The sequence below is a fragment of the Brienomyrus brachyistius genome, chromosome 3 (assembly GCF_023856365.1).
Source record: "Brienomyrus brachyistius isolate T26 chromosome 3, BBRACH_0.4, whole genome shotgun sequence".
NCBI lineage: Eukaryota > Metazoa > Chordata > Actinopteri > Osteoglossiformes > Mormyridae > Brienomyrus > Brienomyrus brachyistius.
The window spans coordinates 33,867,087-33,881,969 of NC_064535.1; the positions used below are offsets into that span (position 1 = coordinate 33,867,087).

Here is a 14,883-nt window from a genome sequence, read left to right on the forward strand (position 1 = left end):
ATCTGTGTATATCTGCACAAACATCACCACCATGCTGCCCATATCTCTGTACATCAGCATACACATCATCACCATGTTGCATCTTACAGGACACTGCCTCTGTCCTCAACAGGCTGAGGGAAAGGGATGGTTCACATTCCTTGGGGAGGGGGCTCCACCACAAAGACACCAGGGCTGGACAGCTTGCTCAGACTATACCCCTTCATTTCCATCTGAATGGACAATGCCTGAAAAGTCCCCTGGCAAAACATTCAGCATATGGCCCTCGGGCTGTTAGCCAGGGGGCCCCATGAGCCGTCACTCGAGCTGTGAGCTTGGGCTCCATAAGGTGTTAATTGAGCTGTGAGCTGGGGCTCCATGAGCCATCACTCGGAGTGAGCTGGGACCCCATGAGGTGTTAATTGAGCTGTGAGCAGGGGCTCCATGAGCCATCACTCGGAGTGAGCTGGGACCCCATGAGGCGTCACTCTAGCTGGGAGCTGGGGCCCACATGAGGCGTCACTGGAGCTGGAAGCTGGGGCCCACATGAGGCGTCACTGGAGCTGTGAGATGGGGCCCACATGAGGTGTCACTGGAGCTGTGAGCTGGGGCCCACATGAAGTGTCACTGGAGCTGGGGCCCACATGAGGCGTCACTGGAGCTGGAAGCTGGGGCCCACATGAGGCGTCACTGGAGCTGTGAGATGGGGCCCACATGAGGTGTCACTGGAGCTGTGAGCTGGGGCCCACATGAGGTGTCACTGGAGCTGGGGCCCACATGAGGCGTCACTGGAGCTGGAAGCTGGGGCCCACATGAGGCGTCACTGGAGCTGTGAGATGGGGCCCACATGAGGTGTCACTGGAGCTGTGAGCTGGGGCCCACATGAGGTGTCACTGGAGCTGGGGCCCACATGAGGCATCACTGGAGCTGGAAGCTGGGGCCCACATGAGGCGTCACTGGAGCTGGAAGCTGGGGCCCATATGAGGCGTCACTGGAGCTGGGAGCAGGGGCCCACATGAGGTGTCACTGGAGCTGTGAGCTGGGGCCCAGATGAGGCGTCACTGGAGCTGGGAGCTGGGGCCCACATGAGACCTCACTTGAGCTGGGGCCCGATGAGGCATCACTCTAGCTGGAAGCTGGGGCCTACATGAGGCGTCACTGGAGCTGGGAGCTGGGGCCCACATGAGGTGTCACTGGAGCTGGGAGCTGGGGCCCACATGAGGCGTCACTGGAGAAGTTAGCTGGGGCCCACATGAGGCGTCACTGGAGAAGTGAGCTGGGGCTCACATGAGGCGTCACTGGAGAAGTTATCTGGGGCCCACATGAGGCGTCACTGGAGAAGTGAGCTGGGGCCCACATGAGGCGTCACTGGAGATGTGAGCTGGGGCCCACATAAGGTGTCACTGGAGCTGGGAGCTGGGGCCCACATGAGGCGTCACTGGATATGGGGCCCGATGAGGCATCACTCTAGCTGGGAGCTGGGGCCCACATAAGGCGTCACTGGAGCTGGGGCCCGATGAGGCGTCAATCTAGCTGGGAGCTGGGGCCAGATGAGGCGTCATTCTAGCTGGGAGCTGGGGCCCACATGAGGCGTCATTGGAGCTGTGAGCTGGGGCCCACATGAGGCGTCACTGGAGCTGGGAGCTGGGGCCCACATTAGGTGCCACTGGAGGTGGGAGCTGGGGCCCACATGAGGCATCACTCTAGCTGGGAGCTTGGGCCCACATGAGGCGTCACTGGAGCTGGGAGCTGGGGCCCACATTAGGTGCCACTGGAGGTGGGAGCTGGGGCCCACATGAGGCGTCACTCTAGCTGGGAGCTGGGGCCCACATGAGGCGTCACTGGACCTGGGAGCTGGGGCCCAAATGAGCTGTCACTTACACCGTGAGCCGGAGGCCCCACATGAACCGTCAGTCGCACCGTGAGTTGAAGGCCCCACATGAGTCGTCACTCATACCGTGAGCTGAGGGCCACATATGAGCCGTCACTCGCATCGTGAGCAGGGGGCCCCACATGAGCCGTCACTCGCATCGTGAGCAGGGGGCCCCACATGAGCCGTCACTCGCACCGGGAGCCGAGGGCCCCACATGAGCCGTCACTTGCACCGTGAGCCAAGGGCCCCACATGAGCCGTCACTTGCATCGTGAGCCAAGGGCCTGCATGAGCCATATTAACCATGTTAAAAGTGAATGAGATGCTGATTCAGGAGGATATGAATCGTACAAGTCGGCTCCTAATCAGGGTGTGAGGGCAAAGCAAGAAAAACATCTGCAAATAACGGGCGTCATTAGTGTCTGAACGATGGATGTCAAAAGACAGAAGCTCACAAACGAGGATGGATCTGTGAGAAGCGGGCAGGACGGCTTTATTTAGATATAATATCAATCACAGGACAAACAAGAAACACAAATATAATTAGCTAATTATCAGCCCTCAAACAAGAAAATAAAACTAAATTGTAAAAGATTGCTAGGAGATGTAATCTTAGGAAACGTTTTTTCTGTGACCTCGCCAGAGGGACCTGGCGATGATGCAACTGCGATAAACGGTTCCTGCATTTGAAAATCATTTGCACGTTTGCCTAATATTAAAACAGCAGAGTGTGATCCCTGAGGTAATCTCAGAAAAAATTAATTACTGAAAATAAATACAAGCTATTCCAGGCTACTTACATTCTCAAGGTCAGAATGTCTTTACAATTTCTTCTACACTAACATTAGTCCCTGCGTTCCCATATCCGTCACACGCAGGGCGAGAACATGCAAACTCCACACACACACACACACACACAGGGCGAGAACATGCAAACTCCAGACACACACACACACACACACACAGGGCGAGAACATGCAAACTCCACACACACACACATCAAACACACAGGGCGAGAACATGCAAACTCCACACACACACACACACAGGGCGAGAACACGCAAACTCCACACATACACACACACACACACACACACAGGGTGAGAACATGCAAACTCCACACACAAACACATCTAACACACAGGGCGAGAACATGCAAACTCCACACGCACACATATCTAACACTCAGGGCGAGAACATGCAAACTCCACACACACACACACACACACACACATCTAACACACAGGGCGAGAACATGCAAGCTCCACACACACACACACAGGGCGAGAACATGCAAACTCCACACACACACACACACATCTAACACACAGGACGAGAACATGCAAACACACACACACACACACACACAGGGCGAGAACATGCAAACTCCACACACACACATCTAACACACAGGACGAGAACATGCAAACTCCACACACACACACACACACACACACACACACACAGGGCGAGAACATGCAAACTCCACACACACACACACACACATCTAACACACAGGGCGAGAACATGCAAACTCCACACACACACACACATCTAACACACAGGGCGAGAACATGCAAACTCCACACACACACACACATCTAACACACAGGGCGAGAACATGCAAACTCCACACACACACACATCTAACACACAGGGCGAGAACATGCAAACTCCAGACACAGACACAAAGACACACGGCAAAAACATGAAACTCCACACAAAGACACACAAAGCATTGCTGCCTGTGTGGGGAAAGATGGACAGATAGACAAACGGCCCACTGTGCTATTACTCTCTGACTCAAAGCTGCTATTTGGGCAAAGCTGCTATTTGATACCCAGCAGCCCACACCACTCAGGCTACAGGCGGCAACAGTGACCTGCTGGCTGGGGTGACAGAACCAAGGTGCCCCCCTACCCCGGGCATCAGCTGACTGAAGGCACTGGACATATGAAATGCTGGGGCGTGGTGGTTAATGTGGGGTCCTTTTCAGTGGGAGGAGTTTCATAAACATGCTGACTGTAAGCTAGCTACACGCCCAGGGGCGAAAACCGATAAGCTGCCGGTGCGCCGAGGTGAACTCTGCAGCGTCCACAGTACAGAAATTCAACAAATTTAGCTTTCATTCACGCAGCAGACGCTTTTATGTAAAGCAGGCTCAGCCAGTCCCTGGAACAGTTGGGGTTTATGGGCTTTGCTCAGGGGCCCAACAGTAAACCCATTCTGTCAACCTTGGGATATGAACCGATGACCTTCCAAGCACAGACTGAGCCATACACCAACCAACTCAAAGAGGAGCTTGTCCAAACATAAATGGACCCAGTGTGACACTGAAGTCCCAGTAAAACCCGCGGCACAGGGTCACCTGTCCTCCCCGTGGGGCCCCTACGGAGCCCGCCATCTGGGTTACGTCCCTGTCACTTGGCCATGTCAGAAAGCTCTGCACTGAGTGGAGGGAATAGCTCTGACCACGGCCAAGTAAGCATACTGGCAAGACGTTCTCTCAATGCATGAAAACAAGCGTGGAAAAAAAACCATGAGTCGCACCCTTCAGAAAAAATGGGAGCCCAAGGCAGAAGCCGAAGGATAATGACAGATGCAGCAGGTGAACGCGGGAGCCGGAGGAGGGAGCTGAACGAGGGAGCCAGAAGAGGGAGCTGAACAAGGGAGCCAGAGGAGGGAGCTGAATGAGGGAGCTGAATGAGGGAGCTGAACGAGGGAGCCAGAGGAGGGAGCTGAACTAGGGAGCTGAACGAGGGAGCCAGAGGAGGGAGCTGAACGAGGGAGCTGAACGAGGGAAATGAGCGAGGAAGCCGAAAGAGGGAGCTGAATGAGGGAGCTGAACGAGGGAGCTGAACGAGGGAGCTGAACGAGGGAGCCAGAAGAGGGAGCTGAACAAGGGAGCCAGAGGAGGGAGCTGAATGAGGGAAATGAGCGAGGGAGCTGAACGAGGGAGCTGAACGAGGGAGCTGAATGAGGGAAATGAGCGAGGGAGCCGAACGAGGGAGATGAACACAGGAGCCAGAGGAGAACTCGGGACGCAGATTTCTAAGCTCACATGAGCGTTGAAAGTGGGATTTGGGCGACGTGACTGATTCACCTCACAACTCCACCATAAACAGCGAGGGCGGGGGGTGGGCAAACTGTGTAATAAAAGGTGCAGTGTTACACTAAAGGCAGGACTGATGGAATCCATACGTAAATACTGAAAAGCACATGCTGTCCTGCGCAAAGCGATTCGGTGCCACAGAGACGGGGGGTGGGAGATGGCAGGTGACTTCTCCCAATCCCAACCATCCACCCCCCCCCCCCCCCCTCGGCCGCTCGTCATCCACGCGGCTGTGACGTCCGGCCGTCGCTGGCAGCCCCAAGGCCGGATCCGCCGAAGCCTGAGTGAATCAGCACACGCATCGCTGTACACGCCAAGCACACACGCATCGCTCCACACGACAAGTGGACACGCACTGCCTCAACCCGCCTCTACCGGTATAAATACCACATTAACCATGGCCAGAAAATAGTCATAATTCCTCACAGGGGCTGGAGATGGCTGTTTGCATGAAGAGGAGAAGATCTTGAAGCAGATCAGCAGGAGCTGGCTGTGAGCTGCCTGTATTAACCCCTAGAGGAGGGAGGGAGCAAGCGAGAGAGAGAGAGAGAGAGTGGGGGAGAGAGAGGGAGAGAGAGGGAGGGAGGGAGAGAGCAGCAGAGAGGGGAGGGCACGTGTTAATACACAGGAATACTGCATCAAACCAACGGCGAGCGCCGGACCGCCTGCGTCAGCAGTATATTCACATTCTCGCTGAAGGACAAAGAGGAGAGGAGCAGCCGCACCGGCTGCCTGCGAGCTCGCCAGCGCCACGAGGGGCTCCGGGCCATGTTACCCATGCCCCCCCAGTCTGCCACCCCCCCGCCTCACTGTTCAGCCTCCACTCCGGCCCCCACCACGCTCCGCTGGCCGTGCGGACACACCACAGCCACCGAGGACTAACCGCTACGACTCGCTACCTCCAGACAAAAGGGGACGTGGCAGGAGCTGTGGGGGTGCAGCCCCAGGAGTCCCCTGCTCCCCCCACACCACGCCGGACGGACGCTTCTACAGACCGTGGGCTCCCCTCTGTCTTTGCTCTCAGCACGCGCATCTCCTGAAGACCTGCTCAACATTGCAGTGCCCCCCCTCCTCCTCCCCTTCCCCAGCCCCCCCCGCCCCCTACCAGAGAAATTGACAGATTACTGCTAAGTGTGCAGCCGGTGTGCTGCAGCTGCTGCCTCCGTGCACCGGAGACGAGGACCCATCTGCGGACTGCGAATACATCAGGGAGCGGCAGAGCGCCAAAGCGAGGGGCGCCGGATCCAGTGGGACTGTGGAGTGCTGCCCCCCCGGCGGGGCGCGCGGCTCAGCCATGGAGCACGGAGACGCTGTCCGCGCGCTGCCCGCCGCTGCCTACCAAGGACGACCGGCGGCAGAGCCGCAGGAGCCAGGCTCAGACTCGCCACAGATCCGCACGGCCGCTTAGTGCCCCGGCCACCAGCATCTTAATGCTGCTCTTCCTGGATTTACGGGGAGCCATTTTGCCTGCCTGGCTCGCTATTTACGTTACTTCTAAAGAGAAAAGGCGACAGAGTTCCTGAGGAGATGTGATTAAACACGAGGGCTCTTTTGTGATTGCAAAAAAAGAAAAAAAAAACAAATAACAAAATGAAATAGCTAGAGGGAGAGAAAGGACCTGTGAGAACTACAGAGGTAGGTGTGCAGTGTCCCCACTGCTCTTTTCATTCATTCCCTTTTTTGTGCCTCTTTGCACGCTGTCTCTGAGTGGCATTTATCTCTTCCATGGAAAAAAGACGGAGAGTCTCGTTGAATCCAGGGTAGGGCCAGTTCTCCTCTCCGCGCAGAATCCCCCAGACGATGCTGAATTATGAACGTGTCACATCATGAGTCTCCTGTGGCAGGTAACTGTGCAGCGTACCTGGAATGCCGCGCCGCTCTTTTTAGTCTACCTCATGGTGAGAGCACTGAGTCTGTGCGCCGCGTCGGCGGGAGCCCAGGGCTGCCCGGCGGTCTGCTCCTGCACTAACCAGTTCAGTAAGGTGGTCTGTACCCGCCGTGGCCTCACCAGGGTCCCCCCGGGGATCCCGTCCCACACCCGGTACCTCAACCTCATGGAGAACAGCATCGAGCTGATCCAGGCGGACACCTTCCGCCACCTGCAACACCTGGAACGGCTGCAGCTCGGCAGGAACGCCATCCGGCAGATCGAGGTGGGCGCCTTCAGCGGCCTGACCAACCTCAACACACTGGAGCTGTTCGATAACCGTCTGACAGCGGTCCCGAGCGGAGCCTTTGAATACCTGTCCAAGCTGCGGGAACTATGGCTCAGGAATAACCCCATTGAGAGCATCTCCTCGTACGCGTTCAACCGCGTACCCTCCCTGATGCGCCTGGACCTGGGCGAGCTCAGGAAGCTGCAGTTCATTTCAGATGGTGCTTTCGTGGGATTGTACAACCTGAAATACCTTAACCTTGGAATGTGTAACATTAGGGAGATGCCCACGCTCACTCCGTTGGTCGGGCTGGAGGAACTAGAGATTTCAGAGAACCACTTTCCGGAAATAAAACCGGGATCTTTCCGAGGGCTGAGATCGCTGAAGAAGCTCTGGATTATGAACTCACAGATCACTCTGATAGAGCGCAATGCGTTCGATGACCTCACGGCGCTGGTGGAGCTGAACCTGGCCCACAACAACCTCAGCGCCTTGCCCCATGACCTTTTCATGCCGTTGAGATACCTGGTGGAGCTCCATCTCCACCACAATCCCTGGAACTGTGACTGCGACGTGGTGTGGCTCTCCTGGTGGCTACGTGAGTACATCCCTACCAACTCCACCTGCTGTGGCCGCTGCCACTCGCCGGCACACATGCGTGGCCGCTACCTGGTGGAAATGGATCACACCACCTTCCAGTGCTCGGCACCCTACATCGTGGACGCGCCCCGGGACCTCAACATCTCGGCGGAGCGTGTGGCAGAGCTGAGATGCCGGACGGCACCCATGTCTTCAGTCCGATGGCTGCTGCCCAATGGCACCGTGCTGACACATGGGTCTAGCCACCCGCGGATATCTGTGCTCAGCGACGGCACGCTCAACTTCTCTAACGTGCTGTCCACGGACACGGGCATCTATACCTGCATGGTGACCAACGTGGCGGGCAACTCCAACGCCTCTGCCTATCTCAACGTAAGCAACGCCGAACTGAATACGTCCAACCTGAGCTACTTCACCACTGTCACTGTGGAGATGGGGGGGCCGCCGTCGGAGGTGCCGCCCAAGCCCAAGACGGCGACGGCCTCGCCGTCCGTCTTTCAGCCAGTGTTCATATCCACCCCCACTGTGCTCCTGGAGAACACCAACACACCCAAGCAGGTGTCCGTCCCCACCGCCAAAGGCACGATGAGGCCCCCCACCAGCCTGGACGAGGTCATGAAGACCACCAAGATCATCATCGGCTGCTTCGTGGCCGTCACGATGCTGGCGGCCTTCATGCTGGTGGCGTTTTACAAACTGCGGAAGCGGCATCAGCAGCGGAGCACGGTGGCAGCCGCCAGGACTGTAGAGATCATCCAGGTGGATGAGGACCTGCCCCCGGCAGCCACTAGTATACCAGGGGAGGGCGCCGTTGTGTTGCCCTCCATGCGAGACTGCAACAGCACCTATAAATCCACGTTTAACACCTACAGACCAGCACACGGGGCACACTGGACAGAGAACTGCATTGGGAACTCACTGCATCGAAACAGGTCCCACGCCGTCATGGCAGTCAGCGAGCCCTACGTCATAAAAACTCACAACAAGGAGAAGGTACAGGAGACTCAGATCTAACATCGCCATTCCTTCGTTGTCTCTCGTTAAAATGCAATAGAATGCACAAAAAAAAACAGCAGTCTTTTGTACAGTGTGCAAAACGGACTGTTTTCTTGTACATGCTTATAAATAAAAAGCCTATATATATATGAAAGATAGATCAATCTGCTATGGGCTGATAAGAGAAGATTATATAAAAGAAATACATTTAAACTATTTTCTAACTTGTAACTTTATTTAAAACAGAGAGGTTGATAAGATGCTGTTATGATTTGGGAACATGATTGGGTGAACCTGTCTGAAAAAAAGGGCATTCTGTCATTTTTAGACAATGATATCTAGGATGCAGTAAATCCCGATTTATACCGAGAAGAATTTCTAAACAAAAGCCCCAAATCAAACTTACAGGTTTATCTTGTGAAAGCACCAAGAATTTGTACTGTGCCAAATGTTATAAATGCAATAAAGGATTTTTGAAAGAAAAGGGTAAATTTACGCAGAGCGCGTCTGTGAGGAGGGGGGTGGGTGGCCTGTCCGGGGAGTGTGGAGGCATCTCCACACTGCAGCACCAGTAACCCCCCTGCTGCCGTGTCCGATCGAAGAGGCCCTGCATGTCACTGGGGGAGGGGGGCCGTGGCACAGGTGCTTCAGCGTGTTCAACCGGACTGATGTGGTGTGGGACGTCACCGTGGGACAGGCAGGGCTGTACATCTGACTGGGGTTTAGAGGGATGTACGACATTTGGCGTTGGGTGAACTTGGTGAAAATGACAAAATGGGCTCAGACAGAAAAGGCCTTAGACATTACCCCCCTGGCCCCAGCCCCACCCCCACCCCCACGGCTGTGAATGCACTACAGAGGGATTATGCAAATCAGTCAGCATCTCCAACAGGGGGCTGTCGTGCTCTCCTGGACACTCACGGAATTGGGCCGAGTTTGGGAGTGCCATGCTGCTCGTATGACGTGTCCGGGACAGGGAAGAATGGGCTGGATCGTGTTTGATGGAAAGGTTAGAGAGTGCCAGGCTGGTGCCACTGTGTATATGCCAGCTGACTGCTACCAGCAAGGTGAGACATACCCAGGGTGGACAATTATCACCTATGTGTCACAAAAGCCCCCAGTTTGCTTTCTGTGCAGCTGTTTATGTACAAGAGGAGAGAGGGAGGACTGGCGTGCCGAGGGAGACTCTGCCGGTGCCAGTTCTGAGGGTGACACCCAGCAGGTCAGTCGCACACGTGCAGCCCTTGGGCCCGCCTGCGATTCCTCTCCTTAGTATCTCTTCGGCCATCGATAAAGCGCAGTGCATCGCCATCTCTGCCTTCGAGTACCTCCAGATGCAGTTAAAAATAAATATCTGCAGTATTGCGAAAAAAGTGAGAGCAGGGCATGCCAGCGGCACGCTGAAGTTCATCTCGTAAACGTCTCACATCAGCTGGCGATGCACGAGGGCTGCTTCTCCTTCTAATGCGGAGTCCTGTGAAAAGGTGATACCGCGCTAATGGCTGCCGGCCGTGATTGCAGTACAGGGAGCAGCGTTTGCTTTCTCCGCTAAGTGCATTGAACGCGAGACGCCGGCACTGAGAGCCATTTGACCCTCTCTATAAAAGCTAACGGGCATCAATTTGCAAGCTCTTGCTGGCTGGTTAAATAGGACAAGAGGAAAGACGTTCTGCTGGGAGCTGCTTCTGGGCAGCGTTACCGGGAAGGATACGGTCTCATCATGTGAGTTGGAGCAGCTACTGGCACATTTCTGGCCAGCCAAGGGTCCTGACGGCGCCAATCAACCCTCGCCCGGGAACAGCAGGCGCATGAAGTATGAAGCCCCTGGCCAATTAAGCCACGGTACTCCAGTAGTGGGGGCCACTCTGGGAGCTCACTGGAGAGCAGCGGCAGCCTGCTGGGCAGGGCCTCGAGGGCCGAACATCTCCGCGTGGCAGAACAAGTCCTAATTAGCACATGGACAACACCTGAACCTCAAAAATGTGTGCTGGCCTTAATTAAATAATTACTTCAAGAAACCAATTAGAGCCAAGTTTGAGGGTCAGGAATTGTTAAAGGAATGCCAAACCAAGCAAGCTGATGCTCTTGAAATGTTTTCTTAGTCAAAATTTCCTTAAAATCACTAAAAATGAGTGCTATGATGTGAATGTTAGGGTTGCTAATACAGCATCGCTGCCGAAGCACTCCGGCACCGCCCAGGGGCCAGCCAGGGATGATGTGTGTATCCTGAGTGAAGGTGGGCCTCCCTGTATCCTCAGTGAAGGTGGGCCTCCCTGTATCCTGAGTGAAGGTGGGCCTCCCTGTATCCTCAGTGAAGGTGGGCCTCCCTGTATCCTGAGTGAAGGTGGGCCTCCCTGTATCCTCAGTGAAGGTGGGCCTCCCTGTATCCTCAGTGAAGGTGGGCCTCCCTGTATCCTCAGTGAAGGTGGGCCTCCCTGATGTTAGCACTGATGCCAGTGTCACCCGAAAAACAGCACCTAGATGAAAAACTGGCATTCTGATAGACGCTTAGCACCGGCCAGCACTTCGGGGATCTGTGGAAGCGTGCAGTGACCTCAAAGAACTGCCCATTTTAACTCTATCCTGACCGTGTCCCAGTGACAAAGAGCAGCTGCTACTTAACCGAGCTTAACCCCAAACAGTGTGCTGACCAAGTGTGAAATGGCAGACGGTAAAGTTGTTTCTTCACTCATCCTTCCAGCTGCATATAAACAGTAGCTGCTTCATTACCCCCTCCCCCCGACATTTTTCAGCACATTTGTCCCATTATTCTTTTTTGCTTGAGCTCAGGTTCCCTTTCCCCCCCATAAACCGGCAACACACGACTGTAAAATGACCCATTTTATGAATGTCATCTCTGCTCCTCCGAATGATTCCGCTGTAAATCAGCTCTTTGAGGAAAAACACACAGATGGAAGAAGCGCATTAAGGGTCCGGTGATTAAATTGCGGTTTCCTTTGGACATTTACGGCTGTCTGGATGCAACTGTGCCATGAACCTTCCTTGCTGGGATTGCTGGTTTTCCAGCCTCACTTTCTCTGATATTCCCAGAGGAAGCACGTTTTAATGGAAGTGGCTTAATGATTCTGACAGCCTGTCACTTTCAGAAAACCCTTCGTCAGCACAGCCTGGGTGATACAGAAGAGGGTTTCCTTATATCAGACCATCCTGAAGGATTTCACTCTGTATCACTATCATCTTATAATAATGCAAATATAATTGGAGAAGAGCACCCTCTGTTCCTTTTCCAAAGGCAGAATTTTCCAGAATAAGCAGTTTTTCTTGTAGAGGGATTTTGCTGAATTTTACCGTCTCTAACCGACAAACAAAGTTTTGTGTTTGAACTTCAAAGGGAGGAACCTGCAAAGTGTGACTTAAGGCCGAACTGTTAGAGACGCTGAGCTGCTGAGAAAGTCACGCGATGAAAAGACGAATGAAAGGAGAGAGCGAGCGGAGGTGGAGGGGGTGGTGCTTTGCATGTGGGCAAAATCCCTCTCGTTGTTGTTTCCGGAATCTCCCCTTGATTCAGACGTTTGCCTCGAGTGTGCGGACAGACTGGAGAGTGACAGGTGGCTCTCTGCCGTAGATAAGCGTGACACAGGACCGTCACTCTGCACGTTTATCGCTTTTAAATGAATCATTGATCTAAAAGAAGCTGCCAGAGAGGCAATAGCAGCATGTTCTCTGCACAGGCGAGGAACAAACCGCAGCAGAGAGATCAGATATGGCTTTTCCTGTGGAATTCCTGCATCCAGCAGCCCTCCTTTTCCATTCTTATTTAAGACGCGATTTCGGGTTTCACAGCTGGGAGCAGAGAGCGGGAATCAGGACTGAATGGTGAACTATAGGCACAGCGCGTGCAAAAGCAAACATCTCAATGACTTTGATTCGAGCCCCCGAAAGCCAAAAGCAGCGACACTGTGAAGATGCTTGTGTGTGAAAGTCACACCCCCTCTGACATTCAATTTAGTGCTTCTTTGAGAAGTCACAAGGCCGTCTTTGTGGCCGGGCAGACAGGAAACACAGCCAGGGGATTACATTCAGGCTCTGACTGAGCCAGAGTCAGCTGTGGATGTCTGTGCGTAGGGGGAGAAACAAGCCCAACTGTGTTTACGCACTGCGGGACACGGAGCGAGAGGGAGCATGACCCGGAGCCTGCGAGCAGGGGGGCAGGGCAGGCACGTCTGTAGGCGTGTGCGTGGAGCCAAGTGGACGTACGTAACGAATGATACAAAGTGAGGATGACTGCAATGCACCTACAGCTGTGAGTCAGGTAGAGCCCCAGGGGGTGGGAGGGGGGGCAGATCGATGGCAGCGAGGTGGAGAAGCACCGCGTATCCTGCGACTCAGCAAGGAGAGGCGGCTGTTCCAGCTCCATGCACGCGAATACAAAGAGCATTACAGTCATCCAGACGTCAGGTTATGAAGGTGTGGATCTAAGCTCCTGCATCTCTGGAGGTAAGCGGCGGATGAACACAAGTACATAGGGGTTGAATCGCAGACTTGAGTAGAACATTTTATTTTAATATTTAGAAAAGAATCAAAAATTATCTGAAGAGGACTTTATACCTGGGCTTCCAGCAGAAAGGGCACATTCAGGGGGGTGGGGGAGAATGTTCCGGACCAGAAGGATTTACTTGTCCTGTAACTGGCTGGACAGGGTTTGCTGATTATATATTATTCAGTGCTTTACCCCAAGGGGTTTGTTTTATACAACTCCATTAGTTTCTGGAAAATAGCAATATTCAGAGTTGGATATGGAAACATCCCTGGGCTATGGATTATATAGACTATCGTAGTCGATGGATGATGGACCAAATGTACTGACTGTAATAACTGTCAACTTAAACACAATATGACACGGATCCTGCACATGGATAATGTAACGGATAATATGTAAGGTGTCCGAACTCAATAAGGAGACACAGCACAGTTACTCTGAGGTCAGAGGCTGCAGCAACTCATCCAGAACCTCACATGGCTACGTAGGCATCTGTCACACTGGGGTAAATGAAATTTCAAACTAAGATTCAGGAGTCTCCTTTAGGGGGAGCTGCACGCGGCCCCAGGGTTCATGACTTTCTCCAGTTTCCTTGGGGACGAGGGAAATGGAGGGGAAAAAAAACCTGAAATGATTCATGAGCCCGAAAGTTTGAAATACAGCACCAACCACTGGCACAGGAGGAGGCATGTCAACAGCGCCATCTCCAGGAAGGGAGGACGGAACTCTGCCGGGCTTCTCTGAAAGGAAAGGGGCTGGTTGGGTAGGCAGGGGAGAGCAGGACGGAGCCCCAGGTGAGAAGGTGACCCCCCCCCAGGACAGATGGCATGCCTGCTAGTCCAGGAGGCACTGTCTACATTATGACTTTGACACTGGGCTGACATGGAGCCATCAGAACCCTGTGCACGCGTCCTGGCTGGTCTCGCCTTTCTCCTCTGCTTCAGCCTTCTCAGAACATTTAAACACACATGACAATGCGGGTGTCGGAGACAGATAGAGGCCGGCAGGTTATTTACCCGCCACCCGGCTCGGGTCCAGAGGGCAGAGACTGATTAGCTGTTTGACAGGCGAGCAAAGTGGCGTGACGATGGGTTGAGGGACAGACACCGAACCGGGGACCCCACACCGGGCAGCGGGGTGACGGGGGCAGAGCCACACTGATTGGATAATGCAACAGCAGGAAACACCTTTCAGCACCAGCCCGTGGCTGGTTAGGGTGGAGGTGAACACCACTGCTGACCGCCACATTCCCATTCCTGCAGCTTTTTTAGACATTCCCCAATTAAATAGTCACACTGAAATTCACCCTGTAGGAAGAACCATGCATGAGGGAAGTAAGACAGATTGTTGCCTTATGTTTTTCCATCATCATAACATGACATGTATACTATTTCACAAGAAATGCCTTTGACGTAAAATGGTCATTTGGAAAGATCTGGTTCACTAATTTGGGCTAAATTAAAAGACATAAAATACTGTCTACAGCAGTGCAGCAATGGCATTAGAAAGTCATAATCTGATATCACAGGACAGACAATGAAATGAAAATGTGCAGAGATCCCGCGGGCATCTGCTTTCCATGCCAGCTGAGAAAGGCTGCAGTCTGGGATTTGCAGCAGAATCAGGACACTACTCACCTCTAGTAATGACATCTGCATCCCGCTGGT

The 14,883-nt window shown here is 53.8% G+C and overlaps 1 protein-coding gene across 1 annotated transcript; it reads left to right on the forward strand.

The window, feature by feature from the left end:
- Window positions 1-6,070: 6,070 nt before the first annotated feature.
- Window positions 6,071-9,193, forward strand: lrrc4.2 (leucine rich repeat containing 4.2). The gene is made up of 2 exons (XM_049009787.1): window positions 6,071-6,598; window positions 6,700-9,193. Exon 2 carries the CDS (start codon window positions 6,790-6,792, stop codon window positions 8,731-8,733), a length of 1,944 nt encoding a protein of 647 aa, XP_048865744.1. The 5' UTR covers window positions 6,071-6,598; window positions 6,700-6,789; the 3' UTR covers window positions 8,734-9,193.
- Window positions 9,194-14,883: the final 5,690 nt, after the last annotated feature.

Bases quoted from the DNA above. Each gene is read 5' to 3' on its own strand.
- lrrc4.2 (XM_049009787.1), top strand. From the start codon at position 6,790: ATGAGTCTCCTGTGGCAGGTAACTGTGCAGCGTACCTGGAATGCCGCG.